The sequence below is a fragment of the Perca flavescens genome, chromosome 14 (genome assembly GCF_004354835.1).
Source record: "Perca flavescens isolate YP-PL-M2 chromosome 14, PFLA_1.0, whole genome shotgun sequence".
Classification (NCBI taxonomy): Eukaryota; Metazoa; Chordata; class Actinopteri; order Perciformes; family Percidae; genus Perca; species Perca flavescens.
Genome location: NC_041344.1, coordinates 22,539,625 through 22,559,731, shown reverse-complemented (window position 1 = coordinate 22,559,731; position 20,107 = coordinate 22,539,625). Strand labels below are relative to the sequence as shown.

At 40.2% G+C, this 20,107-nt stretch overlaps 1 protein-coding gene across 1 annotated transcript in view; it reads right to left on the bottom strand.

The window, feature by feature from the left end:
* The window catches only part of adgrb2 (adhesion G protein-coupled receptor B2), a 268,475-nt gene extending 250,680 nt beyond the window's left edge, over positions 1–17,795 (bottom strand). Inside the window, exons 1-2 of the mRNA XM_028596716.1 lie at positions 17,665–17,795; positions 10,111–10,204 (exon numbers count right to left, since the gene is read on the bottom strand). Of these exons, the coding sequence (XP_028452517.1) occupies positions 10,111–10,204; positions 17,665–17,687 (117 nt within the window). The 5' untranslated portion in view covers positions 17,688–17,795. The remainder of the gene's footprint in view (positions 1–10,110; positions 10,205–17,664) is intronic.
* Between the last annotated feature and the right edge of the window lie 2,312 nt (positions 17,796–20,107).

Below are 20,107 nucleotides of genomic sequence, written 5' to 3'. Positions count from 1 at the left end.
TAAAAAAAATAAAACTAGTCTAGACACAAATGTTCCTTGGCGGGCCAATTGGAAACTGTGAGGCGCTCTGTGACTGACTTCACATGTTGCTAATTAGAGGTAACTGCTCTCTTTACTCTTGTTTTCTCCCAAACACATCGGCACCAATTAGGCAACATTATTCAAACATTTTCTGACAGCCGCCGTGTACTGTAGATCTCACTGTAGCACCCCTGTCACTCTGCTGATTATGCACACTCCTCGAAATGAAACATCCACAAACGCAAAATGCAAACCTCCCTCTCCAGGCACACCGAGTGACGAGGTAGTGTACACACTGGATCGGACTTCAGTCAACATCATTACTGCTTGTGACTCCTCTCTGGAGTGAAGTGAAAGCTGACAGCTTTAATCCCCAGGTCCACAGTAAGGACCCCCCCCCCTCTTCCTCACATTTGGCAATGAGGAATCTTGGTCAACGGGAGAGCAAACATTCAGATGCACCCAAACACACATGTAGGCTACAAGATACACATACATATTTATGAGATCTCTTTGACTCTCAAACCACAAACTGCAGGGGCTACACCAGGAGTTCATGTCTTCAGCCTACTGTTTTCCTGTCAGAACACTGGGAAGTCACTGACTTTATTCTAGCCTCTATTCCAATCTCTGTCGGTCTATCTAGGTTTACCACATCTTTATCTTCCCCTTTTTTCCCCCCCTTTAGTCCTCCTCTCACTCACCTGCCTGCCTTTCCCTCCTCTCCTCCATTTTGGTCATATCATGTTCTCTTTGCCTTTTCAATAGAAAGAGATGGAGAGCATGGGGAAGGTGTACTGTAACTTCCTTCGAAAATTATGTCTCGTGTCCCTGGGGACATAATGTATTCCAATAACGCTTATGCAACACTATAAAGCCATATTGTTTATTTTTGGGTGTACAGTATGTAGCACAAGCCCTTTCCCATTTCCCAAATTGTGCATCCCCAATTCCTCTCCACAGGAGATTCGAGCTGAGCAGGCGAGGAAGAGACTCGAGGAGAGAGAGGAGTCGAGGCCACAGGCATTTGACAAACATGAAACATATTTGACATATCGGAGCCGTATTTTAAAAGCGACGTCAATTAAATATGACGTGCAGTGCAGCTGCATCAGCTGTTCATTGTTCAGCAGAACAGTGCTCATGACAACTTCTATATTTACTTTGAATTCAATTCACGACGTGGTGAGAATAATGAGAATGTATGGATGTCGTACATTTTTATTTGTTGTATTTAACACGCACACACGTCATATTATGCGTTATATTATACATGTTCTACATATATAGGCTATTTTAGTGTAAACACTGTATGAAAAGAACTAAAATAAGTAGGCTATAATAAACAAACTCACCTTATCTACAGTATCTATTATTGACACCTGAATACCAACTCTGAAGACACTGGAGAAACCAAAAGGTTTGGCATTTGTATTTGATAAATTGCACTAAGAACAACTTAACAGTGACCAAAAAAAAAAACATGTTTTATGGAAAAAAGCATCAATATGCTGTGGAATCCTGCATGATGTGATCAACTTCATTCACTTATCCGGTTATCCAATCATCCAGCTGATGTGCATGACTGGGGAAGTCTGTGCTGAAATCAGGATTCTGTTGGCAGTAAGCAGAAACTTAAACACTTTTTGTTCCCTTAATTGGAAACACACAGGACAACTCATTCTATTTGTAAGCAATTCATGCTTTAATTACATGCAACTAGTGAGTGAGACATGGGTCAAGCTATATTCTAAAAGTAAATTTAAGTTAATTATTATTTTTTCTTTAGTGGATGGTTAAAGTTGAACCCATCGTTGTATATTATACACAATGCTGCCAGTTCTACACTAATCCAGGTTAAATTACTTTAAAAAAATATAGTGCAATAAAGGAAGATACAGTGTAATGTGCCAGGCTTCCCTGTATCCAAGGGCTCCTAACATCTTTGCCCCCTCCCCCTCCACTTTGCCCTCCATCAGCACCTCCTGAATATCTTCCTGCTCTGTCACCTCCCCTCCTGCCTTTCTCAGATTTCACTCTACCATAATCCAATCAGTCTCATTTAACATTTAAATTGAATCTCAGTAGGGGCCTTTTGGACAAAAGAGTAGGGAAATGGGGAGGGAGCAATAGTCATCCAGCCACTTTTTTCGTGAAGCTTCCTTTTGTTTTTGTCATGACATGGTGGCAGAGAGAATACCGTTTGTGCCCATGTGTCCGTTTGTGTTTACCGGCATATGTGTGTGCATGGGTGTGTGTGGTGCGCATATTGTGTGTGAGAGGCATGCCTCCAGCGCATTGCAATGACAGGCAGCCTAATGAAAAGCTGGGTTCTGATTGACTGGCTGACAAAGCGGCCCACTGCATAATTATGTCTTGAATAATAGATGCCCATACTTACACTTCCATGGCCGCACTAGCCTACTCAGTCTTTCTAATAGGCCAGCAAAGCTCATGAAGCTTAGCTTAGTCATGACCAGGCATCCACATTCACAGATTGCTGATAATAGCGTGCACATGTTGCAATAAAAAAAAAACTTATCTCCGAGTATAAGAATTAAGAGTTGTGCTAGCCGATACGTATGTCAATCACCCTTGCCCCAAGCAAAAACCCAATCTCTAGCAGCTACATTGGTATAGTAGTAGCACCTTCATGATTTTAAACATTAAAAATCATCACGCGATTAAGTTGAAATGGTTAACATGTTAGCAAAGAGTTGCATATTTACACATCCAGCAGACACAAAGCAACATTAGCATTCATTTGGAGACACAGCTTTAACCACCTAGCAAATATAAGTCCAAAATTCACTCTCCTGTTTGCCCTGTTTAGGCCTCCATCTCCTGAGGGAAATATCTGGCTCTGTAGCTGCTAAAGCCACTGTGTTGCCCTGCTAGTCGCTAACTTAAGTCTGCCGTTGCTGGGCATGTAAGTTGAGTTTTTTATTTATTTTTTTATTTGTATCTACCCTTCACATCTACCTACTGCATATGGAAATGAGGTTGATTTGAGTGGTGAGATCGAACCAACTTGTGGGCCATAAAACCAAAAAAAAGGAGCTCCAAGGAGCTATAACTGTCTATAGAGCTGAGGGGAAGTGCAGAGCCAGGAGATAATACTCTGTGGCTTCGTCACTATGAGCAACACCTTTTACATTACACTTAATCAAATGATCCATGCATAACATAAAAATTATTTGGAGCAGCTTTAAATTCTGTTTTCTTCATGTTGCTAGCCACATTGGCCACTACAAATCATCTTGTGCAGTATTCTGCTGCTAGAATATTGACATTCCCACATCCTTCCTTAACAGGCATTCATACGACTTCAATGTGTGTCTAAGTAAGGTAAAGTCCGCACAAAAGTTAAAAGGTCCTGTGGCATGAAGATTTCACTTTGAGGTTTTTTAACATTAATATGCATTCCCCCAGCCTGCCTATGGTCCCCAGTGGCTAGAAATGGCGATAGGTGTAAACCGAGCCCTGGGTATCCTGCTCTGCCTTTGAGAAAATTGGACAGGATATTTGAACACGGGACGAAGTGCACAGCTCCCACAGGGACAATGCTAACAGGTGGATGCTGGGGGTGAGAGCAAAGGAAAATTCATGCAGAGAAAAGTGCCTGAAGAGGCCGCAAAATAGCATCAGCATGAGCAGGTAAGCACTGGGGCAGTCAAACCATTAGAGAATATAGCTCACATGGAAAACCTCACCACACACATTTCACAACATTTCACTGAAGTTGTGTGACATAATATAGTCACAAAGTCACTGTGTTAACGAGGTATCTGCAGCAACAGACACTGGGATAAAAAAAAACAAAAAAACATCACCTGTGATATATAGCCCTTGTTTATTTTGTTCATTCGCAACTCATAGCTGAGATTTTCAACAACTAACTGAAAGAAGCACGATGCTAAATTTGCCAAGTTGTATTGGTCAGAAATTCGGCACAGCAGTCAGTTCAGCACTACACAAAAAGGTAGAATGTACCAAAATAAAGTTGGAAATGTAAGCTGGCCTGCATTCTTAAGCAGGATGACTAACCAGTCAACCAACCAACTCCCACTTCTCCAGATGGCCAGTCCAATCTTGCTGTCATTGTAAACCCATATAGTATACTTCACAAACAAACCTAAAAAAAAAAAAAAAAAAAAAAAATAAAGCACGTAGAATATAGTCCTGTTGGAGTGTCCCATTAGTCCCAGTCCTTTCACTTTGTCCTGTCCAATCTTCACATAGCCCGTGATTAACGCACAACCATCTCAGTGTCACTTCCTCCACTACCAACTAGAGGTGTGAATGTGTTCATGATGTGACTCAAGATGATGAAAACAGTCTTTATATTTCAGGCACTGCTGAATTAATGCATTGAGTCAAACATTAAATTTGGCCAAATCTATGAGGGAATCTCAGTTGAAAATATGCAGGCTTCTCTGTTATTCGAAAAGCCTGGCAGTCATATCTTATAATACTTTTTCTGTCAAATAATGTAATTCACTTTAAGAGTGTAGCTCCTGCTCCCTTGTCTCTGCAACTGTCATCATAGTTAAGGGTTCATGTCATGTGTCCCACTAGCTCTTCTTCAAATAAACCAAACAACTTCTTTTTTTAACTGCCCAAACGGTTTACCAGTTCCAGTTACGAGCCAAGTCTGCAATTGTGGTCTAGCCACCAGCCAGGCCACCCAATATCAAATGTAACTTCAACCCCAATCTGCCCATATTAGAAAGTACTGTTCAGCCTGGGACTCCTTTTACTCTCCTCCCTTCAACCAAAATGACGTCAGCTTTTTACTCCAAAAAAGGGTGGAGTCTTATATATTTTAACATTATTTTACTCCAGCCCACCTTTAGGCATAACCAAGAATGTATCTTACAGTCAAGAAACATCTGTACTACATCATCTCTACTCTGCTAATAGCTTACAAGCCTGTTAGCCAAAACATTTAGCTAGCTGCCTTAACTCTGAACCTGTGAGATGCAAGCTCAATTAAAAAAATAGCTTACTTGATAGCAGAGTAAGTTTGAATACCACAGTGCTATATGATTGGCCTGAATTTGGCTCCTGGGGATGATGATGATGATGATTATTATTATTATTATTATTATTATTATTATTATTATTAGCGGTCAGAAAACTACAACTACTGTAGTGGAAGTTATTGTAAGTCAGCCATACCAGGTTTATGATAATTCTTTATTAAAATAAATGCCAATGGGGTGACATAACTATACTTGCTTCCAGTGCAAACAAGTTTGTTTCAAGAGGTTTTCTTAAAAGTGTCATTTATCATGCACGAGAAGCTCCGTCTGTCAAGCTGTCGACACATACCTCAATATCCTGAAAATTCCTCGGAAATTAGATTTTTTTTTTGTCATATCTTTAAAAAAGAGAAAACCTTTTTTGACTTAATATGCCCAATAATGACTTGGCAATTTGGCTTTTCAGTGATGCATGACCTCCTGACCTTTACCAGTAATCACCAGCAAACAACATCGACAAGACTTGACTCTCCCAACGCAAGCCTCTGGTGCCACTTCAGCCTCCCACCCCTGCTTCAGCCTCCCACCCCTGCTGTCTGCTTGCGCTTCACTGACCTGTAACAAGCAATGAAGTCCCAACAGGGACACGCGAGCTAGCTAACCAGAGAATAAAATCTCTTCATTCAAACAGAAACTCTCAGCCGAGTGAAGAGGGTGATCACGACGCATAACACTGCTGCTTTGTCATTTGCTGTAGAATATGGCTTCTTTAGGCTGCTTATCTGAATTGTCTCGCAGCACCCTTTGTTGAATCGAAGCACATCCCTCCATCACTTGAAGTTATGAATAGGTGGGTACAAGATGGGGATTGGTTTTTGATGGAGGCTCGGGAGTAAGTTTTGAAGGTTGGAAATTATAGCACATGGCAAAATAATTGTTGAGTCATTGGCATGCATGATTAACCTTTTCAACCTGATACAGATATTGATCATTCTGTGCTACTCTGTGGTATTTTTTACATTTATTTCTAGTTTATCCTCTTAATGCTGGCTTGGCCTCTGTTCCTGCCCTCGTGTCACTCGTTATTGCCGAGATGTGACACACATGGTTGTTTTTTTATATCCTGGTGTGGTTGGCTACTCATGGGTGACTAAATGCCAGATGCGAGTGTAATTAGGACTGCATAGCCATAAACCGGATTACTAACCGCTATATGATTGTTCCTGTATGCTTCCGTAAGCGTGGCTTTGTGTGGGGCGCTTGTGTGCTCACATGTGCATATCTGTCCGCGCAGACGGGGTTGCATAAAGAGTGAAAGGAGCATCTTTCACTTTTCGTTTTTCTTGCACTCTGTCTTTTTGTTTACGCTGTGCATTCGCTTATGCATACACAAGTGTGACAAAATGTCTCTATGTGTGAGGATGAAAGACCCGGTGAGACAAATAGAAAGAAAGAGAAAGAGACAGATGAGGGCAAAAAAAACATGAAGTTACTCATGTCTGCCCGTTTGCTTGCATTAGTGTGTCTCTTTCCTGTCTGTATGTAGCCCACACAGCGGGCGGGCCACATTAGTGACAGTTTTTGGTGATGAAGAAGACAGGAAAGGCGAGATAATGTGCAGAATTTGCATAATAGTTTCCCACAACTTGGCTGAAAGGTCCCTGTAAATCTTGGCTGTGTAACACAAGGTTATTAGTCCTAAGCCCTTTTCCAGGTCTGCCTGATGAACAGTATTGGGTCAGACACTTGTGATGAATGTACCCTACTTTGAGCGGCCTCTGCACTTTCTAGTTTTTCTTTTATTTATTTACCATGACTGTTCCACTCGGGTTGCCTAAATAAAGTCAGTCTCATTATGTGCATTTGAATTTAAGTTATTGGCCGGGAAGTGAGTCTACCAGCACTGTAATTCACTACCTGCAGACCCCATTTCCCAGGGCGAACTCAAAACCGAACTCCCTGGCAACGAATCAGCACAAGATAAATCAACTGGTTTGCCGTCACCATGGTAACTATGCATGATATAATTAACTTTCCTCTTTTCAATACACCCAGGTATAAAAACCTACTAAATAAAATATGTGAATTAATACTTTTGTCCTAACAATATGACGTACCTACCAGGCTGTGGAGTTTGGGAGAGTTTGCTCAATGTTTATTTTCACAGGGAGCGCTTTATGAATGATTTAACTTTACTTTTTCAAATTCACAAACACACCCACTCATACAGTCCTTCCTCATATCCCAAGAGAGCAAAATTGTTTCCCCACAACAAACAAATGTCCCTGTAAAGATTTTTGACACCCCCCCTCCGCCCCCCCCCAATTCTAGGGGAGGCTTTAAGGTTTACAGGGGACGAAAATCCCACTTTTCATGCAGTGTTAGCTGAAGACAAGTTGAGTCTTACTCCGAGTGTCTCCAGCTGTCTTCAGTAGGGTTGGGTACCGAAACTCGGTGCCAATAGGGAACCGGTGCAGACGTAAACTGTAGTAACAAGACCGAATAAGAACGAAAGTTTCGGTGCCTCATTTTGGTGCTCGACTTTACACTACACCTGACAGCATGTAACGTTAGCCTACCTTTAGCTAGCAGCTGGATTAATCACGGTTAAAATGCTGACAGCTAACGTTAAACAGTGTAAAGTGTGACTGTATTTCACTGTGGAGGACTTCTACAGCGGGATGTAACAGTCAACGCAGCAGCTGCCGTTGTCGCAATTCATAGATATACAGTATGTTTATATGGTCGGAATTAAACAACACAGACGGTGCGTTCACTCGCAGCTGCCGTTGTCGGAATTAAACAACACAGACGGTGCGTTCACTCGCAGCTGCCGTTGTCGGAATTAAACAACACAGACGGTGCGTTCACTTGCAGCTGCCATTGTCGGAATTAAACAACACAGATTCACTTAAAATAGGTAGCCTTGTGGTGCATTCACAGTAATTGTAAAATACCCTTTTCCCATCTGGGGTTCAACAGCAATTTACTGGTGAAATAAGTTATTGTTATAGTTATTACATTATTATTAAATCTTTAATTTTGACCATGGCCTTAGCAATAAACAAGTCACTGACTGTTGTTTACTACACTTATTTTTTTTCTTCTTTTTTTTAAACTTTATTGAAAAGTACCGGTTCAGGCACCGGCACCGTTTTAAAAGTATCGATTTAGCACCGGAATCGAAAAAAACCCAAACGATACCCAACCCTAGTCTTCAGTGAATCAGGCTCATGCGTTTGCTTTTCTCGCCACCTAATCATATAATTAAAGCTTTTCCAGCAATCTAAATTACACCTCAGATGTGTTGCAACAGACACACGCATACTGCACATTTTCACACAACACAATTTGTGATCACACCATAATGCGGATTAGCCGGGAGCAATTTATGAAAAGATGCTTTGATGGTGCTAATTGAACGTACAGTATGAATGACAATGTTCACACACTAATAGAAAATTTAGCACACCGTACTGTATCTACAAATGTACTCAAATATTTGTGAAGAACAATGTTCACTGTGGCCTCCGTCATGACAAAGATAACTTTCTCCCTGAGGGACAAAAACAGTGACACAAGAAAGTTCACTGAGATTTCTCAATAACATGGTGTTGTGTGTGTGTGTGTGTGTGTGTGTGTGTGTGTGTGTGTGTGTGTGTGTGTGTGTGTGTGTGTGTGTATATGTGTGTGTGTGTGTTTAGAAGTCATGTCCCTTAAGGAGCTTCAGCCATGTGCCACTATGACTGGAGCAGTGCACAGAAGAAGGCATAACATGCATGTGCACACATTCATCCATAGGAATGTTTTTGTGTGTGCATCAGCGATTGGTATTTACTTGTGTGTGTGCATGCAAGTTGCAGGATAAGGTCAAGAGGTTAGTGGGGGGGGTTCAGAGAAGTCAAAGAAAATTCCAGAAAAAGATCTTTGGAAAAGATGCACGCCATCTGTATTTCCCCTTCACATTTTCCTACCTGGAACAAAAACATATTGCAGTAAAAGAAGAGAGAGAAAGTTCTACTGGGAGGAAGAGTTGTTGTAATGTGTAAAAATATAAGACAGCAGAGCAATCACAATGAAGTTTACTCTGCAGACAACAAAGAACCAGCAGAGTGTTTTTCCTCTCTGCTCGCTAAAAGGCTTTAACTTCTTTTTTTTTCCTGCCTTAGTCATCCACTGTGCTAACGACACACTGATTCCTTTGGCAAGTGGAGCCATTATGCTATTCTCCATGTGTGGGCTGTGATCAGGTGCACTGTGGCCAAGATGGTGCATGCGTGCGTATGCAGTCCATGCTGGCACTGGCTTTAACAGGTGGGTGTTAGAGAGAGGGAGAGAGAGAGAGAGAGAGAGAGAGAGAGAGAGAGAGAGAGAGAGAGAGAGAGAGAGAGAGTGAGTGAGTGTGTGTGTGTGTGGAAGAGAGATCAATCTGCCATTCCCTATTTCATTGCTTAGTGTTAGAGCCAGTTACTATTCTACTCATTCATTAACACCCACATCTGAAGAAAAAGAGAATATGACAAAAAATAAGAAGTCACTGGCATAAAAGCATTGGTTCAAGTGGACATATTTACCTGGAATAATTAGTAAAAGCAGGATGGGCACATAGTGACTGCTATGGCCTTTTATAAGCTAGCAGCGGCGATATGTAACATTGTGGTTGGCTATGTCTATATCAGCCAGCTGTTGAGCTATGAAATACCATTATTCCTAAAAAAAAAAAAAAGTTTATCCACTAGCGACTTAAATTTGTATCATCACCATCTGGATCTGGCTAAAGAGGTCAGCATATCTTCTACTAAGCACAAAGTTTTGTCAGTGCATTAATAATTTAACATTTGCATTCTTAGGTATAGCATTTTTTCACACTGTAGCAACAGCAAGCACTTTTAACAGTATCTGGGTTGATTTTAAATGCACAGACATAAATAACTAACTCAGATGACCTCAGGAACAACCATGAGCGTAGACTTCTGTATATAATGAAAATAAATTATGAATCAACTGGGCTTTGTATTATTCAGGCTCAGAACTCACACACCATCCAGTTTAGTTAGATTCATATTCTGCATAACCAATGCCAGATCATGTAAATTGCACTTACCTGTCCAGGGGAAACATAATGGGTGAACTCAGCACTTCTATTATAATTCCCCGGGTCTGCCTCCGGATCCAGTGATCCCGGTGCGTTATGGCCACTGTTGAAAACAAAATATAAAACATTGAAAATTAAGTCAGTATTTTGATAAAAACAACTTCAGGAGAATAAACAGGAGAATAAGGTGTTACATTTTTTCATATCAGGCCAAAAAAATGGCTTCTTTTAAAACAAACTTGTTCACATAATGTATAGTAATTGATGTGTATGTGGGAGCGTACTTGTAAATGAATGCTGATGAATGAATGAAGGGTGTGATCATTTTAATGTTGGTTTTGGGATAAATGTATTTTTAAATGTATTTGTTAACATCAGCCTGCCCAGGGACTACAGGTAGAAACTAGCACAAGTGCTACAACCTGGTATAATGGATCTCTTCTGTCTAAGGTTAATGAATATTGTACATGGTCCCTGTTTAAATAAATAAAATATTTAAGGAAAAAAAAAAAAAACGTTGCAAAAACATGTTTTCACAACATGAAATTATCCATGTCATATGTGGTATTGGAAAGCGTGCATGTACACCTTCAATGCAAGATACTATTGCTAAATAGGCTACATAAATTGTAAGGATTCATGCAATAAGAAACCCATCCAACATGTAAAACCGAGTGCTGCATTCCTGTCAACAGAAATAGGTGGATGTTTTAATAGTATTTGTCCACTCAAAGGCCCACAGTGGAACACACTCAGCACAGCATGTAGTAACAAAGCCCATTCAAGGGGCTTTAACTAGGTCAGGCTGTTCAGGGCTCAGCAATCTATTAATATTGTGAAAAAAATGCATCATACTAGTCCCAGACCTACACTCCCGCTTCCCTTATGACTCTCCCATGCAAATAAATATAAAAATAAAATACCATTTCTGCACTCACTGAATTCCCACTGGATGTACCGTAATCAGCAGCAGAGAGCAGCTACACAGCCCTCCTTGTATCCCAGAGGGCTTCAGAAATGGCAGAGCAGAGAAGGAAGTGTCAAACGTTTTCTTCTCCTCACCGAAATAACCAATCCAGGAAGTCAGTTTCCCTCTTCTTCCTCTGCTTCTTTGAGAATTTCTGCATCTCAACGTGGGACTTTTGATGTTGGTGAGAGCATCAGATGTGACATGACCCAATGATTAGAACATATGTCATCATCGGAGGAGTGCTCGGATAGGGAAAGGGATGGTGCTCGATGTTTCAGTCAACAGTGAAGCTTTCATCAGAGACTGGCGCTTCCTTTTATGATGCTGAACACCTGAAATGCGCATACAGGCAGTTCTTTATTCAGCTACGTTGGGAACTTAGAACAGAACTACTGAGGAATACTGTATCTGGATGGAAAACAAACCCATTCATCAAAAAGTGCCGCTTTATTTGACTTTTTGAGCTGCTGTGGTCATGGAGAATCAATCGAAGTGTTTGGGGAAATGGGGCAACTGTAATTACGGCTTGATCAACATTAAAATGGTGCCAGTAGCCCGTAAGACCGGACCTTATTAAAATCAATACATACAGCGTCTTTTCCAGCATGTACAAATGAAGCTAAGCGTAAATTCTTTCAGGAAGATCTCTAAACTTCATCCACCTCTCTCTCTCTTCCTAAAACTGATCAGCTGTTTCGAGGCGTTCACCTTTCAGTTAAACCAACCAGAATTGGCAATGAATTTCACGAGCCAATCACAGCACGGCATCCCTGCTTTACTTATTCTCTCTCAAAGCGTGCAACCCAAAGCGTGCAACCCTCCCCCACCATGCCTTGGCTTCTCTACCTCTTTAAAATTATTTTTATAACTATTGAGTCTAATCTCAAAAGACTACATTTCATATTATGCATATGTACAAATAAACCTTTGCAACAAAGTCTCTCCATGGGGCTAGTTCACAAAACCAAGTTAATGGATTAAGCTGGGATTTCCCAGTTATCCTGGATGAATTTAGCCTCGACTCTGTTTCACAAAAGCAGGGGCACCTAAATTACCATGGAGATTTATACTGTACAGCTAGCCTGCTCCTGACCAGACTAACAGCCAGGATTTATTAATCCTGCAGCCTTTTCTGTTCACTCACTTAGTAGTAGCTTGCATTAAAATAAAACAGGTCCATGTTGCAGTTCAGTTAATAACGGTTATTATTTAAGTTGTGACCATTATTTTTTTTTTATAATTATTCATGCAACAGTCATTGTTACTGTTATATTGCTGAATGAAGACTGCTGTTCATAGTGTTGTTAGAAGTTTGATGAATATATTATGGCAGTTGTTGAGATAAATAGAAAAGGCTGATCAAATTTCAAATTTGTTTTAAATTAACTCTGTTGCTAAGGGCAATACATACAATGCTGTACATTTCTATAGTTGACCAGTACACCTTGAATTATTTTAGTTGATTAATTTTTTTTTTTTTTTTTTAATTCTCTAACAATAAGGATCATGTTTGTTCTGCTTCCATGTGCATTGTATTTGGCATTCTTAGCACACAATTTGTGTTGTCCAGTAAACTGGGACTATAATTTGGGAGGATTGTACAATTTTAAGAACATATCCTAATTGTATAATCCTCCCAAATTATAGTCTTAGTTCACTGGACCAGTAACTATCTAGTGTTGTAGGCTACTGTACATTCATGTAACAGGGAGAGGACACCTCAATGGTCTTTGACCTTATATGTTGCTGGGGGGAAATAACAGCATTCAATGAGTCACTGTCATTTGCAAAAACGAACAGTTGTACACTTTGCATTAAAAGCGAGCAGTGGAAGTTAATGACTTAGGAAATTTATATTTTAGCCCGAGAGAGAGAGAGAGAGAGAGAGAGAGAGAGAGAGAGAGAGAGAGAGAGAGAGAGAGAGAGACATTCTAGCATTGTAGAAAATTGATCTTCATGGTAAATTTCCTGAGTAACATTATCTTCTGCTTATTTTTAAGGCAAAGAATACAACTGTTAATTTGTGCAAATAATTAGTAGCCTAATCCTTGAATGGTATGATTTTGATGGTTTCAATTCAGAGCAGTGGTCAGTTAATGTATATGTTTCGGCTACTTACGCATTCAGTTGGTTTGTGATTGTCTGCCACGCTTTCTCTCGCCGTTTCATTACAGCGTTTGTAATGAAATGGCGTGTTTTTGTTTTTTAATACAAATGTGTTTCACGTCATCATACTTCCATACGAAGCTGCTGCTCACTCTGTATAAAGTATGAACAATGCGTATTCTCCATTTGAGCATCGGTAAATCTGTGATCGACCTCACGGCCTGTTAGAGAACAACCCAGTCTCATAGCAGTTTGTGAAATGGTCACGTTATTTAATCTATTGATTCGTTTTTTTTCATGGTGGCCAGCACGAAAATGTAAACTAATGTATTTAAATGGGAAGCGCATGTCGTGGTCACAGCATGACTACGGTAGCGAGTAGTATGAAATGCAGAAAATCCACGTTAGGAGGCTGGTTGGGGTGGTGGATGGGATCGTGTCCCGCGTTTTGTTTCCCCATTAACCATCCCATAATTGTTGCGCGTTACCTGCGGCCGTCTCCCGGCGTGAGAGGCGTCCTCCCCCGCGTGTGAGGCTTCCTCCCCCACAATCTCCGTATACACCATTTGGTGCTGGGCACGACAAAAAACAAAAACAAAACGTGAATCAATAGATTAAAATAACGTGACCATTTCACGAACTGCCGTGAGACCATGCTGTAAAGAAAGCCGTGAACATGCATCTATCCAAATTACTTCATCCTGGCTGGACCTAGTCTCTCCTGTTCAGCCTGGCTCGGCCTTCGTGAAACGTACCAAGCCATGCTGCACAGATTAGACTAGGTCAAGCCTCGCTTCATCGGTTATCCTGGATTTATAAATTCTGTTTTTGTGAAACAGCCCCCTGATTGAAATACAACTGAACAGTATATTATTCTTTGAAAAACTATGGTTGAAATAAAGTCAGAAAATTAAGACCTCATATGCTCCAGCAGCCAGAACAGGCCATTATAAAATAAAGATCATGCTTTCAGACAATAAATAAATCAATATGTCATTAATCCCCTTTTTCTCTCCTGATTCCAATTCTCAAAATCTGCACTGTATGCAACTCCACCATGTAGTCGGACAAGAATGCAAATATTAGAAAATTCTGCTAAAACCTTCATTACATTCAATAACTCACTTTTACTTTAAATGAGTCTTTGGCAACCAACATTACAGCTTTCCCTGGTGTTAGCATGTAGCAGTGTATGTAAACACTGAAGTAACCTGCTTTGAGCAGATCACCATATAAAGAAATCCGACACGAGTTGACGTCACCTCGAGCCGAGAGTAGAAAAACTGTTGGAAGCGGACAGTTCAGAATGGCTGACACACACACAATTTTGTGAAGTAAAAGAGTGTCATATTATGACACTTCTACCATTCTAGTTGGATTTAACCAGTGGATCCAGTTGGAAATTCAGGATATAAACTTTTGCCACAGGAGGGGTTAGAGGTCACACCATTCAAGGGAAACAGTGTAGTTTACAGTAACCATGAGTTTTGAACAATTATATGCGAGAACCACATCAATACAGTAAATACACAGTAAACTACAGCCACTGCAATACAGTTAGCAGACAAATCCATTGACCTAAGACAATTGCAGTTGTAAACTACACCCATTTACTACCAAACTAAAGCACAGCATGTCACAACTGCAAAAGGAAAAGCTGCAGACAGTGCACGTTGCCTGTGATTCAGTTATAATCTATCATGGTCTGACAGGAGTTATTGAATTATCAATTGTCCTTGCCAAATGTCAGCGCATTGTGTCAAGTCCAATCAAACCAGCAAATCTGAGGAATATCTGTCATTGCACTCATGCTCACCTAATGTCTGTGTGTAGGACTTCACACACCATTGAAACTTTTACTGTGTCAAATTACATCTATGTCAAACATGCAAATGGACTGAAAAAGTTATTTCACCAAGAAAGGTACAGCACTGAATAAAGGCAATATACACCTGGCTTGTGTGTCTTCTGTACAACTGAAAAGGACTCTTATGAATATAGTGATATTGTCCAATATAGATAATTATTTGAAACGCAAACACCTTGTAAAACAAAGTCAGAAAAGGTCAGCAAGCAGCCATTTAGGCAGCAGCAGACAGTTTGAGGGGTTCCAATGGGAGCTCAACTAAGGATGTACCACTGAAACTGATTAAAACAACCATTCAACTGCATTCCGTCATCATTCCAAGATTAAAATTGTGAAATTAAACTACTCTTTGGCTCAGGAGATTTTTCAAACTCCCTCAACTGCTGCCAAATTGGCAAGTTTTTTTATTTTATTAAATCAAGAATGTTTAGAGTTTACTTAAATGCTTTAATTCTCAAAAGCAACCAGTGACTGAAAACATCTTTGAAAATGGTAACAATGTTACTATGGTAACTCCCAAAGTACTTGTTGAGAGACAAGTACAGCTGAGGCCTGTTTAATCCAAAGATGGCTAATGATTTCTGCACTTCCCACAGACCGTGTAGCCTGGACTGTGACACTGTTAATATGCAAATCAGGATACTACATAAACGGCTGACATCTGTTTCCTTTTTGAGAAAGGAAGTTGGTACCAACAAACAACAGAAATGGAGTAAGAGAGTGGATACAAAAGTAGGGTAACAGGCATGTTTCAGCTTTTTTTGTCATGGCTGTTGTACTGGGTTACATTTGGTTGTGAAAGTACTAAACTTGTAACTCGGTGTATCAATTCAATTTACTGTACTCACACAAATGCATTCCATGTGACAAAATGAGACTTGTTGCCCTTAGTATTGTAGATTTACAAATTATTTTGTTGTGGATACTGGAGTTAGACATATTGCATAAACTACAAATATGAATTTGCTCACCACCATTTGCCCTTTGGTCCAAATTGTCTCCTTCTCTTCTGACACACGCAAGCACATCATATCAGTGAAAAACTGTGGGACTTCTTTATTTGTTAGGGGCTCATTAATCCATTTTATTGGTTTGGGGGTGCATGGCAACATGCAATATTGCAACCATTAATGCAACAACCATAAATACATGCCTGAGCCCATTAATAACTAATAATTAAAATGGTGAGGATTTTTACTTGGGCAGCACATCCTGTCACTCATTCTGTTTGCAAAGTAAGTCATGTTAAACAATTTTACTTCCACTAATTATTTACGGTAATACCTATCAGCAGTTGACTAAGGACCGAGAGGTTACTAGAGAGACTATCCGCTTAATACATTCTTTTAAAATAAAACAAGAGCACAACAGCAGCACACACACACACACACACACACACACACACACACACACACACACACACACACACACACACACACACACACACACACACACACGTTTGTTTCAAAACAACAATGTAGGATATAAAAATGCAGGGAGGTGAGGACTTCCCTTGTTAATATGCCAACCCAGAAGTGAACATGACTTCATGTTCAGTGATTGGACATAATAGGGCAAAGGGTAATTGGATGTCAAAGTAACTCTTCCTCTTAAGTTTATTGAACACCCTGACCCAGCTTTAGCACCCTGGTCACCTCAGGCAGCACAATCACTTCTCTCATCTGCAAAACCAATGGGCCAGCAGCTAGTAGAGGTTGATAACTCCTGATCAGTCCAAACCTTAACACACCATTGGGAAATAGAATAAGGAGCTTCTGATCGTGAACAAGAATACCCTTTGAAAAAATAATAATAATAATAATCAACAACAACAGGGGAGGTTGAGAAAAGCCATTACAAAATTAAGTCAAAGAAATTGGGGAAAAAAGTCAAACCACACTGCAGCACTGGGATGTTCAAACAGCAGGAAATATAAAAAAGGCACAGAGATGCACTGTCAACCATGTATGTTCATTTTGTCATGTAATTAGTACTGTCATCTTTGTCTCCTGAGGCACCATGCACTTTGTTGATAAGGTAAGGCTGTCATAATTGTATGTCATTAACAAATCCCACAAAAAGGCCAAAGCCAACATCAAATCCTCCTACTACATCCTCTGTTGCTACAAGGTAACAGAACATATACTTGTATGCCACATCTTTTTAAGATTTTCTTTTTGGGCATTTTTAGGCCTTTATTTTAACAGAACAGATGAAGACATGAAAGGGGAGAGAGAGGGGGGGAATGACATGCAGCAAAGGGCCGCAAGTCGGAGTCGAACCCACGGCCACTGCGTAGAGGAGTAAACCTCTATATATGCGCGCCTGCTCTACCAACTTAACTAACCCGGCCACCTGTATGCCACATTTAATACCATGTCATGTGGGGGACTCCTTCTCCATGACAAACAAGTGTAGTTAATTTATCTTAATTTATCACATTAGCACAAAAACAAACACATTCCAAAAGTCATATCCTCCAAAATGTTGGTTGTAAAGCAGAAACAAATGACCCAATGGTATGACTTCTGGTGTTTGTTGCAAACGCAGACAAAGCAGACAAGTAAATGTCAAGGATTAATTGTCAAAGTGAATGTAATAATGCTGTATATATGCTTACAGGCAGGGAGGTACAGTAATCATGAGGTAGGCAAGGGTCAAAACCTGTAAGGTAGTCCAACCCAGCAAAAAAAAAAAATTCAAAGGGGCAGGCAGGAAATCCAAAGTCCAAAAGCTCAAAACAGAAAGGCAACTTTGACAAACTGGCAAGTTGCTGGGTAAAAAAGTGCAGGTATATGTACTGCAGGGCTGATGATGGAAAGTGGAAACAGGTGAGCAGGTGAATGTGAGTCAGGTGACTGGGACCAGTGGGAAGGTCTGAGGGCAACTGGTGGACAGGTAGAGAATGACAGGTATAGGAAGCTAGAAGAGAGTACATGTCCTGGGGGAAGTGAGCAGGGGCTGGAGACAGGGATAGACTTCTTTTCTTTGTGGACTTTCAAGTTCTGTTAACATTTTACATCACTTTGTTTTCATCAAATAGTCAAACGAAACGACCAGAGTCCATTTAGTAAAAAGAAAGCTTATTGTTTTTAACGATAACATCGAAATTGTAAATGCATTGCCTGGAGATAAAAAGCACCTGTGTGTCTGCCATGACCTTTCAATCCGCTAAATTTACCTTGTCTTTCCTGCTACATATAACACATATTGAAATACACACACACACACACACACACACACACACACACACACACACACACACACACACACACACACACACACACACACACACACACACACACACACACACACACACACACACACACACACACACACACACACACACACACACACACACACACACACACACACACACACACACACACACACACACATTGTGATTGCTGTCCTGGTCTCCCCCTAATTGCCAATTAAACAGCATCCACAAAGTAATCAGGCAATGGCCAGGACAGATGTGATGCAGAGGGAAGAAGGCTTGTTTAGAATTTCCCCAGCAATAACTTTCAGCTCACTTGTCGAGGAGATTAATCATAATGGGGGGGGGGGGGGTTGCACACGGGTTCTGTTTGTTGTTAGCTGTGGTCAATTCAGCTTGTTAGATAGCATCCTATAGAGGTTGATGATTACACCAAACAATACCTGAAATGCTTATCTTATTGAACAATGCTCATGGCTGTGGTGATAGAGCCATGTAGATTTGTGTGTGCGTGTGTTATCTCATAGAAAGACAGTTTATTTCAGTTGCTGCTCTGCTTAGTATTTTTAGAGCTTACGTTTTTTCTTTGAAGTTATTTTTAATTGTGTTTTCCAGATGGGTGTTAATTAGGAAACAGTCATTAATCGTAGGCTATGCATTAGCAACACTGGAGCTTAGTCACAAAGCTGCTATTGAAGAATGGAAACTTCACATCACTGCGCTCCCCTTAAATACTTTCTTTGGAAGGAGAAGCAGGGGGGGAATTTATGTGCTCCCTCCTAGTTTCTGCCCTCATATAAGTGAAGAAATCAAAATAATAAAATACAGCATAAACTGAGACTTTGGGCAATGAATACAGACAGACATTTTAGAGAACTTAATGTACAACTGAAACTAAATGCATACTTTAAACATACTTTAACTTTAAATGTGTCCTATTCTGAGGAAGAATGAAGTATTCAAAATTCTCCATTTCGTGGGCTATGATGACGTTACTCACCAAAGTAATAGTAACATGCTGTCTAAAAATAGATATGATGGGGCCAGAAACACAAGTGGATAACGATGAGACAAGTTGTAAACGAGGCAAGACTTTAGCTAGGAACAACTGAAATCTCAACACCGTCCTGATCACCAACCTAATAATCACACTGTATTCTTCCTTTACAACATTTTTCATATGTGGTGCACACACAAGTGCATTTAAAAGTGATAGATATAGGCACATGATTCAAAGAGCTGTTTAAAAAACTTTTAAAAAGTTTAACGATCTATGACGTATTGCTTTGAGAGATATTACTGGCTTGGTTGTTGTTGCCTGCCTCTCAAGGATACTAGGGGGAGTCATCATTCATCACCAATATTTTTCATATTGTCATTTTTCATTACATTGAAGTCAGATGCATTTTCTCTGTTTGGTATTTCCCTACTTTTTATTACCAGTTTTAAAGTTAATTATTGTTTTGTTTGCCAAAGGGTAATGGAGAGAATATCCAAAATGTCTTGAGATGTTTTGTTATTTTCAGGCTATAATACACCAGAATACAAAGATTATTTTACTCCAAAAGTTCTTAAAGTAGAGGTCTAGTCCTCATGACATTTCTCTGTACTTACAGCAGGGAATTTTAACTAAATCTGACATTAAAAAGACTAAGACCACTACTTTATGTTATAAATGTCAACAAAGCTCATTGGGGACATGGTTGCATCCAGTCTTGGGTCTCCGCTCTCTACTGGTTTTCTGGTGGTATTGGATGTCCTTTAAAGTCTCTGCTGCCTTGTATTAGATGAGGGAATATTGATATTAAAAATACCAGGCAGCGTCAAGAATGTAGAGCAAAGT